At 38.5% G+C, this 22,741-nt stretch overlaps 1 protein-coding gene across 1 annotated transcript in view; it reads right to left on the minus strand.

Annotated features, from left to right (window-relative positions):
- Positions 1-209: 209 nt before the first annotated feature.
- The window catches only part of EPM2A (EPM2A glucan phosphatase, laforin), a 53,778-nt gene continuing 31,246 nt past the window's right edge, over positions 210-22,741 (minus strand). The window contains exons 3-4 of the mRNA XM_036414953.2: positions 9,312-9,553; positions 210-2,663 (exon numbers count right to left, since the gene is read on the minus strand). Coding sequence (XP_036270846.1) covers positions 2,386-2,663; positions 9,312-9,553 — 520 coding nt within the window. The 3' untranslated portion in view covers positions 210-2,385. The remainder of the gene's footprint in view (positions 2,664-9,311; positions 9,554-22,741) is intronic.

Consider the following 22,741-nt stretch of genomic DNA (forward strand, 5'->3'; position numbering starts at 1 on the left):
CTGAGCTTCCCAGCTTATCCCTTTCCTCTGACCCTTAATTGAAACTCCTTGCTGTACAAGAGCCATGTGATGTCTCGGGATCTTAGTTTGTTCCCTTGAAAAATAAAGGAATAAACCAGATTACAAATAAGAAAACATAGTCTGTTCTTCAGAATTGCAGACAAAATTAATAACATTTTTACCAAAAAAAAAAATCCCGCACACAAAGGTCATTTTTAATGCTTTTATTTAGCAAAATTTCCAGGTGATTTTGAAATACATTAGACATCTATTCATTGGAAACAAGAGAGAGGTTATTCCAAAATATTATTTAATAGCCCTAAAATAATTTTGCCTATCAGAGCAAAAGAATCCACCCAAAAAGGTTTTTCTGTAGTGGAAATTACAACACTTGATTTCGTAGATATTACACACACACACACACACACACACACACACACACACACATACACACACACATAATTAGTTAGAAATATTTCATTTCTAAGGTTAAATTTCATACAACACATTAATTGTATAAAGGGGTTACTTTAATACAATAGCTATCTCTAGTTCATTTTAACAAGGGAGCTGGACTTCAGATTATTCAATCTTGGTTTATAAATCTAACTATAAAATTGAGGGAGAAATGTGTCTTGTCTAGCCTTCTCTGCCCAAATCAAATGCCATCTCCCCTGAGTTTAATAGTCATAAGACATCTTTCTCTCCTCTGAACTCCACTGGGGCTCACCTTATATCCTTCTTATACCCCATACTTCCTAAATCAGACTCTCATGTCTGTCAATAAATATTTGTGAAAGGAAAGAGAAGCAGAAAAGTAAATAAGCATCATAGTTTAATAAGAGAAGTCTAGGCTTTGAGTCAGACAAATCTAGTTTTGCATCTTATTTCTTCTATTTAATTACCATGTATCTTATACACAGTTGATTTAGCCTCTCAGGGCCTTAGCCTCCTGGTTTCCATAATGGAGATAACAAAGCCTCTCTCATAGGGTACTCGGAAGATGAAGAGTGATAAGATGGCTAAACAGCTAGCACTTGAGGCACCCAATAAAAGTTACATCCCCTCTCCCTGTTCTAGCATGGCACTCACAGTTCAATCCTGCATCATAGCTGACTGCACACAGGGCTGCTCCCAGGCTGTGAGCTTTGGAAGGCAAAGAGTTGTCCATCTTTGTGTTTCCTACAGAATGTAGGGTAAGGTGGTGAGTGGCAAATTCTGGAGGTGCAGTACTGAATACTGTATTCAACTGAATGTGGACCAGGATCGTTCCCAACCTGGGGCATAATGACATGTGGATTTGGGCTCTTTGGGCTTTTCTGGTAATACAGGGTGGGGCAAAAGTAGGCTTACAATTGTTCCTATGGAAAATAATACAACAATTAATTGATAATAATACAAGAATAAACTATTTCATGCACTTCGTTTGCCCTACTCTGTATAGCTCCTCTTCTGCAGTTCAGGCTGCTTTCAGACAGTCCACCATGCTTTAAAATAGGTTGTTCAAAATATAAGTACTCTCCTAAATTCTTTGGCAACTGATCAGAATGCTATTTCATTTCTCACGGTAGAAACTGCTGCAGAAAATCAACCTTATCTTGAGATAGAGAAGCTGAATTCACTACAGTTTGCTGGTAAAACAAGTTGTGTTGAAAAAGCACTGGGTCAAATAAACTCAAGCTCATCTGTGAATAGCCAGGAAACCCTGGGCAAGCTATCTATGTTCATTGAGTCTCGATCAAGTAGAGAAAATATAACTCTACTTTGAGTATTACCCAGGGTTGTGGGTAGATAAGGAAGGTGATGCCCTGGAACAGAACCGACTTTGAAGCAGGATGCAAAATAAGATCTAGAAAGCCATCAGTTTTTGTCACATTGAGCTCTTACTTTGTCACAGTCCAGGCTTCTACCCTCGTGTCCTTCTTTGGCAATTCGCCAGCTCTTGTTTTATAATCTCAGGATGAAAGTGATGAAATCTACATAACATCCTAGCTTTCTTCTGAATTCCATGTTACAAGGCAGCCAGTGTTGTCATGACTTCATAATACAACAGATGCAGTGTCCATCACGCAAAGGGCTGGTCTGGTTGCCAGCAGCAGGAACTGCACGCATTCCCTTTCTATCTGACAGCTGGAATAACACTGCACAGCCCAGCCGCTTGTAGCTTTTCTCATGTGTCAGTCACAGCTTCCTTTGTAAAATATTTCAAAGGCGATACAGCTCAAGCAAAGCGTAACAGAAAGTCAGCCCCAGACTAAAGCAGGCGGATTGGGGGAAAAGCCAGCGACCTGTCTCTTCAGCTGGAATCTTTGTTCCTAGGTCATTGTACCACTGCCGCTCCAGCTTCCAAAGGAAATCGGGAGAGAGGGGAGGTGGATGGGCCACCTACTCACTGCATATGGAAGAACGCACCTTCCCAAATTTCTGGAAAAAATCGTCTTGTGCCCGGGCCAACGCGTCTTCATCGATGTAGACCGCTGGCCTTTTGGCCACGAGGAAGTACTGCACCTTCCTCAGCTTCCAGCCCATCACGTAGTGGAGCCAGCCGCACACGGCCGCCGTGGACCGGCCGACCCCCGCGTTGCAGTGAACGTACACCGTGTGTCCATTCTCCAGCAGCGCGTGCAGGAGACAGACCGCCTGGGGCAGCATCTGTACCCGGCCTGGGGTGGAGAAAGCACAGCACAGACATGTGAATTAATAAAACTCCAACAGCGCCATCAGTAACTCCTCCAGCACCCCGTGACGTCACAGGGCACTGCCCCGATAGGCAGGGATAGCACAGCCTGCTGCATTCCTTTGCTTTGGAGGGAAAAGTAAGGCACCATCACATCCTGCTAATGATGGAGTGGAGGAGCCCTGCGGAGGCAATGAGCAGCTCTGTCACTTGATTTGGCTGCTCCTTTGAGAGATTTCTGCACTCGCACCCATTTCCCCTAAAGAGAGGTTCTCCATTGCCTGTGGTCAGAAGGGCGGTTTTTACATCTTCCGTGAGCATAGATCCAGCAGAGGACGATTTCAAAGAGGACCTGACAGTCCTGTCACCTCAATTTCCTTTCATCCAAAGGGATCCTCCAAGTAAATGTAAAACAGAATTAGTCCATCCAGATTAAAGAAGTCAACCTTACTCATTCAACATGTGCTAGTTTCCATTTGTCCAATGAGATGACTAACTTATTAATTGATACACCTGGGATATTGGATAAATTGTCAATTTATTCCCTCGTGCTGCAGTGTGCGTTAAAACTAATTCCGTTTTTCCTTTCGTGGGCAATTATGATTATAGTTATTGCAGCTTCATGACTACTTTTTTTTTATTATTACAAGATGATTTAGATGTCTTCTTTGCCCAGAGAGAGGATATGTATGCTCTGCCGAGGCCAGTTCTAAGAGATCCCCCTAAAATCATCACACTCCTGGATGCTGCAGTTTCTTCTGCTTACAGATTCTCAAAGATATTTCATGGATTTGGGGGACAGGTGGAAGAAGATCAGTGGAAATTACTTCAAAAATGGATGAAATAGGAAATACAGAGACCATAGAAATACAACTTCATGCCTATGGTTTGATCTCTCCAGTTACTCTCTGTCCTCAACCACAGAGACACAACGTGTGGTGTCCTCTGAGAGCTACAGTCTCACACTGCCAGCCCACTGGAGGACCGGAGAGGTGGGAAAGCCCCTCCCTCAAATGATTTTCCTGCAGATTTCACTGGGCCCAGAATTCTCACAGGACAGCCACTCAGACTTCCCTCCTTAGCTATACCCTTATAATGCAAGGCTTGAAAGTCCAACACAACACACTATGATCAGGCATCAGCACCTGAGAAGAACAGACATTTCCAAAGACCTGGTCATGGCCCGAAGGCCCTGTCAGATACCACTCTATCCAGCGGGCCTACCTTAGCTTCCAGCTCGGAGACAGGAACAAAAAATCTATGTGAAACCAGGACAATATTCTAATTTTGCTGCTGATGCTCTGCTAATCCCTCTTACTATGGGGATCTAAAGAGCAGTTTGGAGATGTTTTAACTGGAATTCCCTTAGGCAGGGTATACTCTGCTGTTCTGGGGTGGGGGGTGGGCAAGGGGGAGTGTGTTGCTCTTTGTGCTGCCTACCTGGTCCCTGAGGGCATTTAAATTGGAGGCACGTCAGCTCCTACATGTCTCAAGATTTCTCAGAGTCCAAACTGAGCCATAGTTTTGATTGATGTACTGCTCTCTGCTCTGCTCTGCTCTGCTCTGCTCTGCTCTGAGGTTAGACCTGGGTGGGCCTGCCATGCAGACAGTTGTTTATGGCACTCTCCCAGAGGCAGATGAGGGAAGGACAGTGGCTTAAGACCAGAGGCTCTGGCATCTGGCTGGCTGGGTTTGAATGGCCATGATGAAATAATCTTTTGAAAAACCTTTGTGCTTCAGTTTTTTCAGATATAACAGGATAATAATAGTCCCAAGCTCATTGTTGCTAAGAGGTGGTTGTAAAGGAGCTACTGCCTTCTCAGTGCTTAGAACAGCACATAGCAGGAGAAAGGTAGAAAGAACTGCCATCTAAGCAGCTTCTGCTGCCCCCATGCTGTCAATCTATCAAACTCCCAGTCAGTCCCTGCACCCCACCCGCCTGGTCATGCTCTGCCTACACCCCTGTGTGACAGTCACATCTGGCCTGAGGTTGATTGAGTACCTCTGCCACCACCTCTAGAGGGGCCAGCTGTGCCCAACGCACCCACCCACATTGCTCTTCTTGAATACCATTCTAAGGAGTCTTAGCTAATACATAACCCACCAAGGAATAAAAGCTTCCATAACAAACCCAATGTCAACCAGAGCCCTGATTTTTATGTTTTGTGTATTTTGGCTCCATGTAGAATTTAATTGGGTAAAAAAAAAAAAAAAAAAAAAAAAAAAAAAAAAAAAAAAAAAAAGTTCTTATTCTCCAAAATAATTATACCTAAAGGCAAGACAGAAATGCAGATTTTTAAAATGTAAAATAGTCAAAATTTTAAATGTTGGCAACTAAGTTGAAACATTCTTGGTGAACTCACAGTACGCCTTAGCTCTCAGTGGATGCTCAAAAGGCCTTAGGTAAGTATCATACATGAATTAAAGCAAAATAAAACAAAACCCAATAACACTAACTTGATCTGACACGCTAATCTAACTTCAATCCCCACCTCTTCCAGGCTATCTAACTCTGAAATGACCAAACGCTTCCTGAAATCATGTAATGACAAGCAAAGGTGGTGAGAAGGGGGACAGGTAATGTTGGGGAAGCCTGAGGCATTAGGGCCTAATGATATCCAAGGTTTACCTAAGCTGGCCCTGCAACAATCATTCCTGGCACAAACTTTCAGCCTTTCCAACACATGTACACACACGATGGCTGGACATATTATTATTGTTGTTGTTGTTATTATTATTATTATTATTATTATCTTAATTTAATATATTTTATTGATTTTGTTTTTTACAGAGAGAGGAAGGGGGAGGGATGGAGAGCCAGAAACATCGATGAGAGAGAAACATTGACCAGCTGCCTCCTGCACACCCCCCACTGGGGATGTGCCCGCAACCAAGCTACATGCCCCAACTGGAATCAGACCCAGGACCCCTTAGTCTGCAGGCTGACACTCTATCCACTGAGCCAAATAGGTTTTGGCATATTATTATCTTATTATATCTTCTTTTCCACCTTAGCAATGCAATATAGAAAAGAATCATACTGTCTATAACATCCTTTGGTACAAATTTAAGTACTTGGGACGAATACACCGCAACTTAGTGATTTTTCATAGCACGTTCATATCCATCATCTTATTCTATGGTTATAATCCTGTAAAGTAGAAATTATCATCCCTATTTTCCAAATGCAGGAACTAGTCAGCCCCATATCACACAGCCATGCACGGTGATGAGGCTCGAGACAGGGCCTGTGGCTCCAAGGTCAGGGTCGTTGCCTCATGGCAGAGCTGAATTCAGTGAGTTGAGTCAGAGGCCAGAACTCAGACTGTGACAATGAGTAGATGAGGACTCAGCAGCACACTAACTCGTGTGGGAGGCCAGGCAGACCATTTGTTATCCAAGCACTGCCCTGACAGAAGGCAGAACACAAGCAAAGCACTTCCTCTGAAGGAAAACTGAATCTTAAGAGCACACTTGTTTTTTCTGGGTGGACACTAGGTTTGGGAGCTTTCTGTTTCTTAGGTGAAAAACACAAATCAAATTATTTTTTTTAAAAGAAAGAGAAAACCTAACCAATCCATTTGTATATGACAAAATGTACAAGATAAGGATCGATGGCACAATTGATTGGAACAGGTCGGTCCTAACAAACTGTCTTCTTTCTCAGGCATTTGCTGACAGCATTATGTAGCTCAAAACGTTTTCAGATGGATTTTTTTCTAAAGTTCTAGAAATATTCAGCAGAATTAACATATATATATATATATATATATATATATATATATATATATATATATATATATATACACACACACATATATATACATACACTGTGCTAATACTTTGAGCCACATACCTGGAATTTTTGGTCAAAAATTCCTTGGGGACTCCAAAATGATCATTAAACTTTGGTGACTCCCTGGGTTATGTGAACCAAAAATAAAACAAAACAAACAAACAAACTCTATGTAGTTTGGGGTTTAGCCTTTTTCAAGGGGGAGCTTTCATTTGCTGTCATTTTGTGTGTAGTCAGTGGGGAAGGGGGACCCCCAGTCACAGGGGAATGATCTTATCTATCTCTGTTTCCCACCAGCACCTGTGTCACATCACAATTCTCTCTTCACAAAGGGAGACCCCCAAAAGGTTTAAATACAACTACAGTGGATCTTCGGGAAGAGCATGCAAATCCCCGATCCGTCAGCAGGGACTTCAGGTAATCAGAACATGGGTTGGATTCATAAAGAGCCACTGGGCTGCGTGTATATCTTCTAGTATACCTTATTTTCCACCTTTGCAAAGTAATATAGATAAGGTTCTTATTATCTATACCATCCATTGTACAAACTCAAGGACTTGGGACTTAAGTTGAAACTTATTTCAACTTCTCTGAGCCTCATCACACATAATATCCCAATGGGATAAAAATGCTATAAAACCAGAATTAAAGAAGCGAAAATCCAAACGCTCTCTGGAAGCTATTGACACTCTAACAATTTCTTCTGTTTTGCAACTAGAGAAAAAATCTGAACAGGACAAATATGATCTAGATTCAACCAGCACTCTTCTATACAAATTAGAATGGTTTTTTTGTTGGTTTGTTTGTTTGTTTGTTTGTTTTTTAAAAAGACAAAGCTTGTGTGGCTAACTTAAGCATCTTTGGATCAGCGTTGCCAAGAGCAGTAACCAAAAAATCCCCTCCTTAAGGAACAAACTTATACCTCATTTCCAGAGATAGCTCAGTTCTCACACAGGCCCACAAAGGGATCCAGCTCAGCCAGCAGGACCACCTGAGATTCATAAAGAGCCAATGTGGCCCCGTGCCAGGAAACCCGATTCTCGAGGTCTTCTGTCCCCACCCACATCTTGATGATTGACTCTGGGGAGATTTAGCTGCTTCCCTGGCAACCCATGCCTCTGCCTAATTCCACCTAACGATGTAAATGACAGATTGAAAGTGTGGCGGTCTGCAGAATGTGTGTGAAGGGTTCGTATGGGCATGTATGGTGTCTGGAGCAATGTTGTGGGTCAGACAGCTCTGAAATCCAGGCTGTGTCTCTGTTCTTTACCTTGGCCAGGTTACTTAAGTTTTTTGTACCTCAGTCTTCTCTTCTGCAAAATAGAGATAACTAATTGTCCTGATTCTGGTATGAGAATTAAATGAATTCATGCATTCAATTGCTTAGAAGAGTGTTTGATACATATGGACTTTGGGGGGAAGAGAACTTATAATAGAAACGTTTCTTCCCTGGGCATCAGGATCTTCTTTCCCCAGGCTCCCTCAGCCTGTGCCATTTTCACAGCCCTCTGCTGCCCCCTGCTGACGTCTACTTCATGTTACTAGTGCAACTTGGTTTTGGCTTCAAATAGCTCCATTCCTTTTCTACAAGAACCCTCTTCTCCCACCAGGCTGAAATATAAACCATTCTTCTAAAACCCCATACCTCTGTGCCTTGGCCTATGCTTTCTTCCATCTGAAATGACAAGACACTCTTGTCACCTGCCTGCCTGTTCTTCACACCATAACTCTCCTAGAGCACATCACTCATACCTCTCATCGCATTCCTTCTGTACTGTAGTTAGTCTTGAACATGTCTTATTGTTCCTTACCATTACATCAAAACCATGTCTATTTCCCAAGCAGCACCCATGTCACATCATAATTGTCTCTTCACAAAGACAGGCTCAGCCAGTACTTGCGCAATAAATGCAGCCTCATGATCACAACCCCTCCCTGAACTTCGTTATCTTTCTCATTCTCTCTCACTTTAATGTTGCAGTTACCGCCTAACTGCTGTCCTGGATTCACTCTGGGCCCACCCAATCCATTCTCTACTTAGCAATCAAAGTGTACTTCTAAAGGAAAAGAAAATGATTACTTGGGCAACTCCCAGCCAGTTCTTTCACTGCTTCTCACCACTTTAGGGTAAAGTCTGAAGTCCTTATTATGCTCAAATCCCGCAAGACTCATTTCCCTCACCCTCTGATCTGCAGTCCACAAGCCTATTTTCAGTTCCTACAACCCTCCATGCTCTTTTGCAACAGGGATTCTCGGACAGCTTCTCTCCCTGCCTGGGAGCCTCACCGCTGACCCCAGCCCTCTCTTCAGACCTTAGTTCAAACACTGCTTCCCCAGATCACTTTCCTGACTCCCCTTCCTGAGTCTGATTGTCTGTGCATACTCTCATAGCTAGATCCATGTATCTTCCTAACAACAACAACAAAAATATCAGTTTTAATTTCTATTTGTGGTCATTTTATAGGATTATAAGCCCTATGAGGGCAGGAGTTGTCCCGCCTCCCTTTGCTGCTGTATTATCGGTCACCAGTGCCATACACACAGTAGATATGCAATAAATACATGTTTAATGAATAAACAAATCAAAGACCCATGCAAAACAGAGTACCAACCAAGTTATCAAAATATACATATTAAATGTTAAACCTAAACCCTTTTCTTTACTCCATTTCTATTATTCATATTTAGATAAATCTATTATAGACAGAAAAGTAGGTTGGCAGATGGATAGATGATAGATAGATAGATAGATAGATAGATAGATAGACAGACAAATAGACAGGCAAGGGCTTCTCTGAAACACATTTCACAAGGAGCCAACATGATTCCGCTGCTTACCTTCAGTGCTCATATCTGGAGTCGGCATCCAGATGTAGACCAAGCCTTCTTCCTTGTATAGCTTAATCATAGTGTCTGGAGTCATGGGTTCTGGGTAGCGATTACAGCCTGAGGAGTTCTGTACAATATCCCATTCAGTCTGGAAATTCATTACTGCTGTAATCCCCAATTCATGCTTCAGTTTGATGGTTACGTGTTCCACTTGGCGAGGGCAGCTACCCAGCCAGATATTTGGTAGAATTCTAATGAGAACATACAGAGTCAACTATTACTATTATGGTTTGAGATTTGAAAAGCTGCATAAAACATTAGTATTAAAGTGCAGTTTATTCACCTCAGGATACAGGTAAAGAATATATCTCATTCCCTCTTCTTATTTTCACTTTTTCTATGTATTCCAATCATGTAGATAGAATAAGACTATATAACCCATTAGTATCTTAAATAACATCCAAGAGACAGATAAAAATGTGTTTTTAAAGGGAGTCATGATTAACCATTTATACTCCATCCAGAATGTGTTGTGAGTGTTTAGAGCTAATTTGTCACTCTTCCAGTTTTATTGTTGGTGGCTTTTTGAGGACAAATCAAAAAAATCTTCACTCTATTTTCTGAGAGAAAAAGAAGGAATCTTCTAGATGTATCATTGGGTAGAAATAATTATATCTTTTCCTCTTTTTTTACTTGTTTGTTTTTTCTCTTAAGTATACTACATAATGATAATAATAAAGGGAGATGTTAACAACACTAATGAATGCACAATAAATGTAAGTGGACTTTATCTAGCTATTATAATTTACTTGTTTTGGAAATTTCTTTTGTATTTCAATGGCTATTTGAATATAATTTTTCACTGCTTGTGTATCCCTCATTTAAATGCTGCAGAGAATAGAATATTCATCCTATGGTTTTTTGTTTTTTGTTTTTTTATGAAATCCAGCTTGTTTTTTGCCTTTTGGCTGTTATTGTTATTGTAGATGTTAAGGTAATAAAACAATGATTAATCTCAAATTGTGGATATTTTCATTCCATCCTCAATTAAATATCATATAAGATCCAGCATTGTATTTTTAAAGCTTGCATCCTACTTACCCTCCAGGAAATAATAAGCCAATTTTTTTTATTGTTGCTTAGGTTCTAAGTCTAATGGGTTATTAGGAATTTCCTTATGGATTGTGTGGGAAAATAAAGGGAATACAATTTTAAAAAGAGAAAAAGTGAAAAACCCAGGAAAGACTTAATGGTACTATGAATTGAGGAATAGGACCCAAAGGCTTTTTCACTTTAAATTCTCACTGCAGGATTCTCAGATATCCCATTGGACCCAGTAGGCTGAGAAAAAGTGCATCAACAGGTGCCCTTTTAGCATTTTTAGCATGCCCCAGAGCTGTGCTTGACCAGGACATTGCTCTCTCAATAATTAGTCTTTGCAGGAATGGAAACTTCATAACCCCTGGGTCACTGCCCCTTCCCTCTGGCTGATGAGTGAGAATAGAAACCTATTGGGTCGGCAGCTATGTAATTGCGGATTTTTTAAAGAAAATCAAAGACAATTTTTTCATGGAACTAAATAACTTTATTCTGTAATGCATTGCCCATTTTGATCAATGACCTTTTGCCATCTTTCAGGCAGCATCATAATCCCACGTTCAAAAAACTTCTGGTTTTTATTAGCAAAAAACTGAATCAGGTACGATTTGACATCATCATCATTATTGAAATTTTTACCATTCAAGGAGTTTTGTAAAGATCGAAACAAAAAGTAATCAGATAGTGCAAGGTCAGGACTATATGGTGGATGTGGCAAAACATCCCAACCAAGCTCCATTAATTTTTGCCGAGTGACCAAAGATGTGTGTGGCCTTGCATTGTCATGATGGAATATAACACCTTTTCGATTTGTCAATTCAAGCCGCTTTTCTTCAACTGCATTGTTTAATTTCATTAGTTGTTCAATGTAGACATCAGAATTGATCATTCGGTTGGGTGGTAAGAGTTCAAAGTAGACAATTCCTTTGTAATCCCACCAAACTGATAACAAAACCTTCTTTTGATGAATATCAGCTTTTGATGTTGTTTGTGTTGGTTCACCTGACCTTCTCCACGATCTTTTCCGCTTGATATTGTTGTAAACAACCCATTTTTCATCGCCAGTTATCAGTCGTTTTAAAAATGGATCATTTTCATTACGTTTCTTTAGCAAATCGCAGCTGCTAATGCGTTGCGTTAACTGTGATTCTGTCAGTTCGTGAGGAACCCATGTATCGAGTTTTTGAACATAGCCAAGTTGTTTTAAGTGATTTTCAATGCATGTATGTGATACATGAAGCTTCTCTGCAATCTCACGTGTTGTACTGTGACAGTCCAAATTGATTATTGCTTTGATTAGGGCGTCATCAACTTCAACTGGACGACCAGAGCGTTTTTCATCTTTGAGTGAAAAATCACCAGAACGAAATTTGGCAAACCAATTTTGACACTGCCATTCTTTTAAGGCTTCGTCACCATAAACAGCACATAACTTTTTATGAGCTTGCGATGCGTTTTTCCCTTTGCGGAAATAAAAAAGCAAAATATGACGAAAATGTTCCTTTTGATTTTCCATTTTTCAACGAAAACCAAACGAAAACTAAAAAACAGATCAAAAAACTTTTTTACTGATTAACAGCTGAATAGCCAACTATCAAATAACAAAATGTGTTTTACATTTGTACTACGTCTGCAAACCTAAAAATTCAACTGAAGCCATATATGTGTGAAACCCGCAATTACTTACTTGCCGACCCAATACTTCTATCTAAATGTTCCATACTCCCTTCCATTATCCTTTAAAAATTCCTTCTCCAATAACCTGCTGGATGCCTAGTAGCTAGTAGTGCTAGGCTGCCATACTTACTCTTTTGGGTTTAATTGAGAATACTGAAGTACCCTAAGCTGAAAGAGAGGGAAGTGGACATTTCAGTTATAAAACCAAGAATTATAGCCTTTTGAACACAATGGATTTTTGTTGGGAAAATCTTGAAGTGCACTGGTAAAATATTAAAATATAGATTCATGACAGGCAAGCTGAATTCCAAACATTACCCAGAGTTCACTTGAATATTTTGTCATTAGAGAGGATAGTACTTAGTATTTAGCTAGTAAATAAATGCCAGAATTAAATGGCTAGCATGCAAGATTTGCATAAAGACCAAAAAATAATTCATAGAGATATACAATGGGTAAATCGGGACATTTGAGCCTATAAAAATAAGAAATCAGAATCCCAAACCAGAGTCAGTGCATAGAATCATGTGTGTTGCTTAGAAAGGTATTATTCTATCATTTCATTCAGCCATGCTCTGCAAGTATGTTTAAACTAACTGGGAACCTTGGGAAATTCAGAATAAGTCAAAGGTAAACAGACCTAAACTTGTTACCTTAATAGATATATTTCCCACATCCATTTTATAATGGAAATAAGCCCTTGAACTACACACACACACATTCTCACACACATATAAACACTAGTTTTGTATCAGATTATTTCCAACTTTTTTATAACATAATTAATTCTTCCCCTAGAAATGCCAGAAATCAGTCTTATTTTAAAAATGAATATAAAACAATTCCTGATGTTTTAAGCAAGATGTTCTGGACTTAGGAGATAGATAATTAAAGATAAATTCTAAAAACAAGCACTGTATTGAAGGATAGAGAAAGATATATAAAGTAAATTTATAATACTAAACCATTATATGAGACATTTAGACAAAATACCGGGCTTGTTAAAACACAAATCAATGGATGCTGCTTAATCAGACAGCTAAAGTGCAGTTTGTTGGCTCTAACAGTGGGTGATATATTTCTAGTATATGAAAAACTGAGCCAGGACCAGTTTGGCTCAAATGGATAGAGCGTCGGCCTGGGGACTGAAAGGTCCCGGGTTCAATTCCGGTCAAGGGCATGTACCTTGGTTGCGGGCGCATCCCCAGTAGGGGGTGTGCAAGAGGCAGCTGATGGATGATTCTCTCTCATTGATGTTTCTAACTCTCTATCCCTCTGTCTTCCTCTCTGTGAAAAATCAATAAAATATATTTTAAAAAAAAGAAAAATTGAAAGTAATAAGCTGCACGATTTGCTTTCTAAATAATAATTAAACTCTTACTTATCCACTCAAAAGAGAATAATTTGATGCCATCAAAAGTCAAGTTTTAGGCATTCCATCTTAGTTTTCATTTTCTTTTGGAGTCCATGATACTTTAAACAATTTTAAAAATCGGAAATTTTTTAAAAGGTGAAAAGAAACTTGTTGCAGTATGGAATTTAGGGAATAAAATTTTTCTGTAAATGTAGTTTGAATGCAAGGCATACCAAACTTCAAAGATATAAAAAATGGAACAAAATATATAGCTTAAATTGTCAATTACCATGTAAAACTTCCAGAGGATTAGTTTATGAGTAACTTACTATTAATATTGAGTTTTTTATCAGAGCTTTCTGGCAACTTCACTATAGATTATTTGGAAAAGTCAAAGTCCATGGTACCAAATGGGTACTGACACTCAGTCAGCTCAGGCCAGAGGCTCCCAAACCTGGTGCTTTTATAAAAACTGCTATTACGAGGCTCTACCCCAAAAGTACTCATAAAATGGCTCTGGAGTGAGGTCTAAAACTGTGGATTATTTTCCCTTAGAAATTAGCCAGGGGATGTACATTACCAGCTCAGCAGATCCAAAAAAAATATATATGTAAGAGAAGCTTACATTCAGTTCTCAATACCTTTTCTGTAGAAGTACAAAATATGGAAATGAGAGGATGTGGATTTGCTCAATTCTAGCACATGTATATCTAAATTTAAGTCCTTATCTTTCTGCCAAAACAGTTTCAAGGCTGCAACTGATTCTTAGACAGAGAGTGAGGAAAGGGAACTGTTAGGAAAGAACAGTTTTGAGAAAGTATGCCCATGTGTTTAATGCGTCATTTCTTCTAAAAAAGTGAAATCAACTGCTGAGTCATGACAAATATTTAATATAGTTATATCCGTTAAGAATGTATTTTTGAAGGAAAAAAATTATTTAACCTAGGCTTTGACTAATGCCGCTCTGATCCAACAAGATTGGACTTAAATAAAATTCGTTCTAGAAATATTACAATGTAGCTAAAGACCAGAGGAAAGAAATGCATGGCTGACATTTCTGGAACCATCTTCAACTGCAAATCAAAACCACTTTCATTCATTTGAGTAAACCTGGATTTGTGGTTCCAGGTAGTCAGATCACAGTACTACAGCATTTGCTCCACCTGTCAGGCTACTGAAGCATATGAATCCAAGCCAGCTTGCTACATCTCAGCTGTCAGTCAAAGGAGGCCTCACTGGCAATAATGAGCACATCAGGCAGAATGTGCATCCATGCGCTTTGGGAAAAACAAACAAAATATGATGTATTGGCAGGAGGGGCATGAAAAAAACAAGAGATATCAGGAAATGAGACCATTATATGGACTCCACATCACAGGCTTCATCACTAAAGGCCAGAGAAGTGACAGAATAACCTTTTCCTGAAGGTGAACATTAGCATTATTTTTGTCTATCTGGGAAAAAATTAGGAAAACCACAAGAATGATGAGATCGATATATGAACATAGGTTTTTGTTAATGTCTTATCATGCCCTCTTCTTAGCCATACAAATGCAGCATCATTTCAGAGATAGAAAAAATGGACTTTGCAGAGGTTCTTCACAAAACCTGGTTAAGAGTATATAAATATATAATTAGCACATATCCTAAGTTGGATAATTGTGTTACATTTACCTTATTTAATATTTTATGGCAATTTGATGTGAAATTAAAATGTGATCAGCTTTTATAATAAATAATGGGTCAGGGAAAAAACATCTATCATTCCTACAATTTAGATCTCATTAGTGAGAAAGCAAGAGAAACATTAAAAGCAATTCCCAGTGAACTCTGAGCTTCATTAGCACATAGAGCTCCTTCTGCAGAAAATGTGTCCTCTGGTGTTGTTCTAGGTAATTAATGCCAAACTTCTAACCCAAAAGTGTGCTTGTCCATAGACTCCAGGGAAGGCTGGACAACTGCTCAAAAACAAATTCCAATTTAGAGAATGATACTAATTAACTTCTTCATTTTAAAGAAAGAGTTTTATTGTGGTTTTCTTAAGAATCATAGACTATTGTATTTATATAGAGCCCGTGGTCTATAATTCTACAAATATGACTAATGTTGGATTGTGCTGACCAAATTGTTCTCTTTAAAATGCAGTCACTTTCTTTAATTTTTTTAGACATACTATGTAGTTTATAGCCACATGAAGCAAATATTTTTGACATATCTTCTTTTATTTTCTATATTATAAAATACCATATAATTAAATTATTTATAAAGGTCTTCAATGGGTTGAATTGTGTTTTCCCAAATTTTCTGTGTGGCAGTTCTAACTGTGACACCTCAGAACGTGATCTTATTCAGAGATCTGTCTCTACAGAGGTAATCAGATTAATATGAGGTATTCAGGGTAGGCTCTGATTGAATATGACTGCTGCCTTTATCGGAAGGAAAAGTTGGACACAGACATGTAAAGAGGGAAGACAATGAGAAGATAAAGGAAGACAAAGCAAGAGGCCTGGAACAGTCCTTCCCTTACAGCCCTCAAGACAAATCAACCCTACAGATACATGATCATAGACTTTTAGCCTCCAGACTTTGAGACAATAAATTTCTGTCATTTAGGCAACCTAGCTGTGGCACTTTATTATGGCAACCCCAGGAGATGAATATCAGGTCTAAACATTCAGACTTAAAATATGTACATTCAATCATCCAGACTCTTCAGGTAACCCCACATCACGTATACTTAAAGTAAAACATTTTAGCAGATAGTTTTCACCTTTCATCCTGATGTCTGGAATGCTATGAATATGACTAATGTTTGAGTGTGATGCCAAAATTGTTCTCTTACAATACTACCCACTCTCACCTGAGCACCTCCAGCCTGGCTGGACCACCTGGCTTCCTTCCTGATCTGATGTCTCAGTTCTAAAGGTGTCTGGTTTTGATGAATAGAGTAGAATCTTGGGTCCCTTTGCTTGGCTTTCAGAGAATGACCCTCAATGAAGATTTATCTGAAATGTGTAAGAGCACAGTCTCTCAGACTCATAACTTCTTAGTCTCATAGAGTTTGGTCTTCTCATTTTGTGCATTTATTGCCCTGAAATATGGTTTCTATGCCATACTGACAGATTCAAGTGGTAAATAAGGCAATTAGCACACATCACTTTCTTAAAATCAATCACAAGGTAACACAAAGATGGAGACAAATTGCTAGGAAAGCAGCACCAACTGGTTTTCTTGACACAACTGTCAACAAAACACTCTAATATAATATCATCCTGGCATACTAACTTTGTTTCCAATGCTAAGCATCCTTGAAAGAGTACAGTCTCATGTTTAATATTTTTTTCTAATAATAAACTTAAAAGGATTTGTTTAAAATTAATCACTTGCATAATGAATTAGGAACCAAAGAAGATCAAGGAAGTGATGAAAGTTAAACATATGCACTTTTATTTGTTTTAAAGTCACTTTGTCTATTAAACAAACATGTAGTGATATGCCAGGCACCCAACAAGCAATGGTGAGGGAGACAGTCACGGTATGCCCACAGTTGAACCGACATTCTTTGAGGGTGACCGGCAATAAGCAAGGAAAGACATAAAATCTATAAAATTTATGAAATTAAATTGCAATGTGCTCTCAAGGATATAAATGGGAAGTTAAAATAAAGAACCACAAGGGAGCTAGACTTCCGATAAAACAATCAGAAAGTTCTATAAAGGTAACATTAAAGCTGAACCCTGACAGGAAAATGGGGGAGATTAAGGGGAGTTAGACTTTAGGAACTAAGAGACACATAGAGGCATGAAGTGAGGTGAACAAGAAAGGAGTGTGGCATGAGACAGATTGAGAAAACCATGCTAGGACTTACTGATGTGCTAGGAAATTTGTATAATAATATAAAAACAATTAAAAACTAATGAAGGATTTTTAAGCAGAGTAGTAACATGGGCTTATTTTAGAGTTTTTAAAAGATGACTGGCTGTTAAGGGGAAGAGGGATAGCGATAGTTTGGAATACAGTTACTGGCACAGATAAAAGTGGGGTAACAGAACTTGCACATGAATTGGATGAAAGGTTTGAGGGAATGTAAAAATAAAAAAAATGACCACAAGTTTACTAATATGGCATCATAATCTACAATTTGTTAAACAGGTCTACCCTCAATGAAGCTTAAATATCTAGGTTTCTTTGCTATATATTTTGACAAGTTTCAGATTAACTACATTTTATTTACTAACCATCATGCCAATGGCAGCCATATGCTTAAAGTCTTTTTTTTTTCCTTTAAGTCTTGATATTAAACTATTCAAACTTCCTTTCAGTTTTGCACTCAAATCTTTATTTCTATAATGTAAATGTTAATAAGGTAGGGTTTTTCTAGAAAACCCTAGAATTTGTACACAGGATATGTTGCCCATCAATTAGATTTAATTCATATTAATAAAATATCCACTATAGACAATGGAATTAGTTTATTTAGTTAATCGGTTTACTAAACATTTTTAATGTATTGTTTTCACATATGAGACTTTATTTCAGCTCTAAAATAAAAACAAATTTAGGGGGGAAAGACGGTTGAAAAATGAAAAAAAAAATCGTGATTTTCTTCTTTTTTAACTTTAATTCTTCATCATTGCCAATCATTTCATTTATTGAAATACAAGGAATTCCTGGTGTGAAAGGGGTTTCTATTAAATACTCTGAGCCACAATAGCTGTTTTCATTATAATTTTATTGACCAAAACATCATTTTAGATAATCCTATGGTTATACTCATCTAAGCCAGTGCTTCTCAAATATTAATGCACAAACAAGTTATCTGGGGATCATCTTAAGATGTGTATAGTCATTCAGTCAATCCAGGTTGGAGCTGAGATTCTGTAATTTCACAAGTTCCTCCTACACCAAGGCTACTGGCCCTTGGAACACACTTTGAGTAGCAAGGAATACTTTAATAATGCTATTTAATCAAAATACTATTATTATATTACTAGAAGACTGGTGCACAAAATTCGTACATGGGGGTGGAGGGTGTTCCTGAGCCCAGTCTGCACCCTTTCCAATATGGGATGCCTCTAGGGGTGTCTGACTGCCTGTTTTGGCTCGATCCTGGGTAGGATCAGGCCTATATGAGCAGTTGGACATCCCTCTCACAATCCAGGACTGCTGGCTCCCAATTGCTTGTCTGCCTGCCTTCCTGATTGCCTCTAACCACTTCTGCCTGCCATCCTGATCACCCCCTAACTACTCCCCTGCCAGCCTGATGGATGCCTAACTGTTCCCCTGCCAGCCTGTTTGCCCCCAGCTGCCCTCCCTTTCAGGCTTGGTCCCTCCCAACTGCACTCCCCTGCTGGCCACCTTGTGTCAGCCATCTTGTGTCCACATAGGGGCAGCCATCTTGTGTGTTGGAGTGACGGTCAGTTTGCATATTACTCTTTTATTAGATAGGATTATACAAGATAGTTCAATGCAATTCATAATGCTCAGATGCACTGAGAAGTAACTAAATAAGACCTCCTGTTAGAGCAAACAAAAAATAAACATTTGATCTGTATTGTTGATACTATTATTAGAGGCCTCATGTCAGCCATGCAGGGATGCTTGCTATTTTTAAATATTCTACTGATGACAGAAAACTTTAAAATCCCCTTATCCCTCTTTCTTTATTTCCCATCTGCAGGAAGCCAAACGGCTGTGTTCACAGAATGACCTTCCTTAGTTCTAAAGCATTCCTCTTTTCTCCTTGTTTACAGTGCTCATTGGCCTCTCAGTAGGAACTTGAAATTCCCTTTAGTGTTATATTTTAAAATATGCAGTTCGAGATTTTACATAGGGATCTAAAACTGGGGAAAATACACACAAGACTTGAAATTGATGGGACACTAAGGAATTTAAATGGTTGAGATCTCTGATGCAGTTAGTATGCTGCATTCAGGAGTGTCAGAAATTTGATAAGGTTCCAGAAAGACAAAAAATAAACATCTCCTCTCCCCTTTGAGATGTGAGTAGGGAACAAAGAGAGATGCATAACTGAAGAAAATATTGTGATATTGGGACCTACACAATCCCTGGGAAATTTTGCTTGTTTCATTCAGCCAGGAGTCAGGCCATTTAGAGTGTATTTTATGATGTCCAGAGAGAAGCCAGGATAGTCAATAAGCCCTACGATGCATGTGCAAATCAAAAAGGCCTGTTTTCTTAAGTTACCACAGATCCTGTGGACCCATAGATATGGGAAAACAATACAGGTTCAGTAAAACTTGATCTACTTATCTCTTTCTAACTAGAAAAGTCTTAAATAAATAGGCGGACATGTATTCCAATACAACTCACAAAAAGAATTAAGTACCAATCATATGCAAACTATCACTGTCATTTTTAAATAGGTAAATATCAAATAACCCTAATCATCATGAAATTGCATTCAGTTATACAGTGCTCTAATATGTACTTAATTCATTCTTGCAAGACCTTCACAATACAGTTTTATTTAAGATCGTCCATTCCACTGAGCTTCTATTCACTGAAGTGTTTAATTGGTACAAATTCATCTTAAATTGTTTAAGCTAAAATTCCTCTTTTATGTATGATAGCCCAGGACATTGTCATCTCAACCTTTCACTATGCACGTGTTTAGATATTTTCAAAATTTTTCAGGAAAGTTATTCTGCATTCACCACTGGGATTAAGTGTGTGGAGAAATTTTTGAATGTCAAACTTTTGAAACATGTCATGTATCTACATCATTTATCCATCAAATAATATATGTAGGCTCCTGGTAAGAGAATTCAGTCCAGCAGCCAAAGACTCAGCATCTACCAAGTGCCATCTGACACAATTTATCTTTTATAGAGACAGTTTGATGTGCACTTTCTATCTCTGTCCCAAATCTTATTACTAGGCATTAGCTTATGGATCACTTCTATTACCCTAGATACTTCTAGTTTACACTTACTATGCTTCTGTTTCCTTCATAAGCTCATATCCTCTGCAAGCCTTTTTAGTGTGAGTGTTTCTTAGAGTTCCAAACTGTGGTCTCTCTTCAATTTATATGCTCTTATCTCACTAATATACATTGCCATCAGTAACTGCCATCTACATGCTGATTAGTTACAAATCTACTGCCTCCAGCTCAGACCTCAATGCTCTACTGAAATTCAACACTCAATGTCCTGTAAATGTCAGTTAAATGCCTCTTCACCATCTCCACCCTTTGCTCCTCACCCAAACACCTAGTTCTTTTCCATGGTTCTTGATCTCCATAAACTGCATATACTACAAGCCACCCAGCCACCTAAGCCAGGAGACTTTCCTTAGTTCTTTCCTCTTCTCCTTCCCTGCAGTCATTAATACTGTCAGTCTCCTAAATAGCTGTCAAGTCTGTCCACTTTCTCTTATTATCATTGTTTCCCCTCAGACTCTCAACATTTAAGAAGGGAATTACACCAATAACCTCGTTAAGTGACTTGTCTCCCTTCCACCAGTTTAGTGATCCTTCTAAAACACAAAACTGATCACGTGACTCCACTACCTAAAATACAGAGCTGATTCCCCATCACTTTCTTATGAAGCTTCAAATTTTTTATCTGACCCTTGTGAATTTGATCCCTACATATATCATTAATCCAGAATCCTCATATGAACTCCACCTTAAAAATTTAGGGGAGGGATTTGCAAGTCTTCTGATGCGCCATGCATTTTCCCTTCCCTACCTCTCACCCTGCAGTTCTTCCTCTTGGAATGCATTCTCACTGCTCATCCATCTAGTCAAGACTACTCAATCTTTCCTTTTCCCCCAAGACTTCTCCTTTGTGTCCCAATAATATGTACAAATGATTTATTCACTCTGGACTCTCTCACTCTGAGATGTTGGTATTCCTGAGCATTTCTTTGTCATTGCTGTGAACTCAAGCAGAAGAATGTCTTATTGATCGCCATATTCCCAGAATTTAACATCGTATCCAGCATATAGTTAGCCCTTAAAGGCAAATAGGTAATTAGATAAATGAGTGAGTGAGTGAGTGAGTGAGTGAATGAATGAACAACTATGGACTATAGCTTTTGCAAAACTGTGGTGAAGATATTTTCAACTGTGTTATCTCAAGGATGTATGTGTTAAATTACTGGTTGAAATTAGCTCAAAATACCAATTTTCTCTGCAGACAAATGTGAAAGCTGTTTTCAGCCATAATATAAATCGTGTAATTCAGCATGTTTTCTTTTTTGCCTTAACTGCCAGAAAACTTAAAAATAAATTTGGTGTCAATAGTAGCAATTAGACTGTCTCAAGTCCCCAGTAATTTCTATCACATTTATTCTCATAAATGGTCTATTTCTAGCCTGAATTCTTCTACTACACATGATTTCTTTTATAAATTAATTTACTATAAATTATTATAATATTTACAAGTAGGTGGAGAATGGTGCCAAAATCTAATTCTCCAAAATACCAGTATTTTGGAGGATTGGTCCCAGGCATAACCAGTCACATAAAAGGTAGAGTCCAGTTCTGTGGGAGCCACATAGACTTGCAGCAACTTATCAGACACCCTGAACTTTGGTCTACAGTTCTACAGCTATGCATGTCAATCCAAAGGTTCCACTCACATAAAACTGATAGAATTTATAGCCGCCAGTACAATTCATCTGCAATAATAAAGTTCCAGTCATGCTTGGAATGTGGTCACATTTTCATTAATTATAACCCATGGACCATAGCCATGTTTCATTTCATGACATGTCATATTTTAAATGTTAGCTGTTACTGCAAGTGGACAAATTTAGCAGACAATAATAAATGTGATTCTGGAGCTGTGATTCACAATCTTTGCTACATACCAGAATCGCTTAGAGGTATCTTTAGGAATATTCACTCAAGATCCTAATGAAACAGAATTCTGAGACAGTTGGATGGGGCCCAATATCATTTTTTTCAAGCATCTGAACTGATTTAAGGTAGATTAAGGCCCCAGGATCACTGATGTAAAATGAGAGATCAGAGTTGAAGATAAAGATTTGTCATCTTTCCCTTGACAGGGGATTGCCTAATAATACTACCTCATAATAAGGTGAAAATAATTCTACCTTTTAAAAATCTAACTGTATATTTACTCCCATTAAATAAAACTGGTTATAAACTCTGAATTAAAGGGGGAAATTAGAAGTGATTACTCATTTTTAAAGTATTTTCTGTCTTTATAAAGGATGGAATGAAACATTTCTTCAAGTACCAAGTAGTGATTTAACTGATTTGTAGACTTATCTCAGTTACTAATTAAGCTTGCAACCTTTACAAAGTCATTGGAATCTC

The sequence above is a fragment of the Pipistrellus kuhlii genome, unplaced genomic scaffold, assembly GCF_014108245.1.
Source record: "Pipistrellus kuhlii isolate mPipKuh1 unplaced genomic scaffold, mPipKuh1.p scaffold_m20_p_5, whole genome shotgun sequence".
Taxonomy (NCBI): Eukaryota; Metazoa; Chordata; class Mammalia; order Chiroptera; family Vespertilionidae; genus Pipistrellus; species Pipistrellus kuhlii.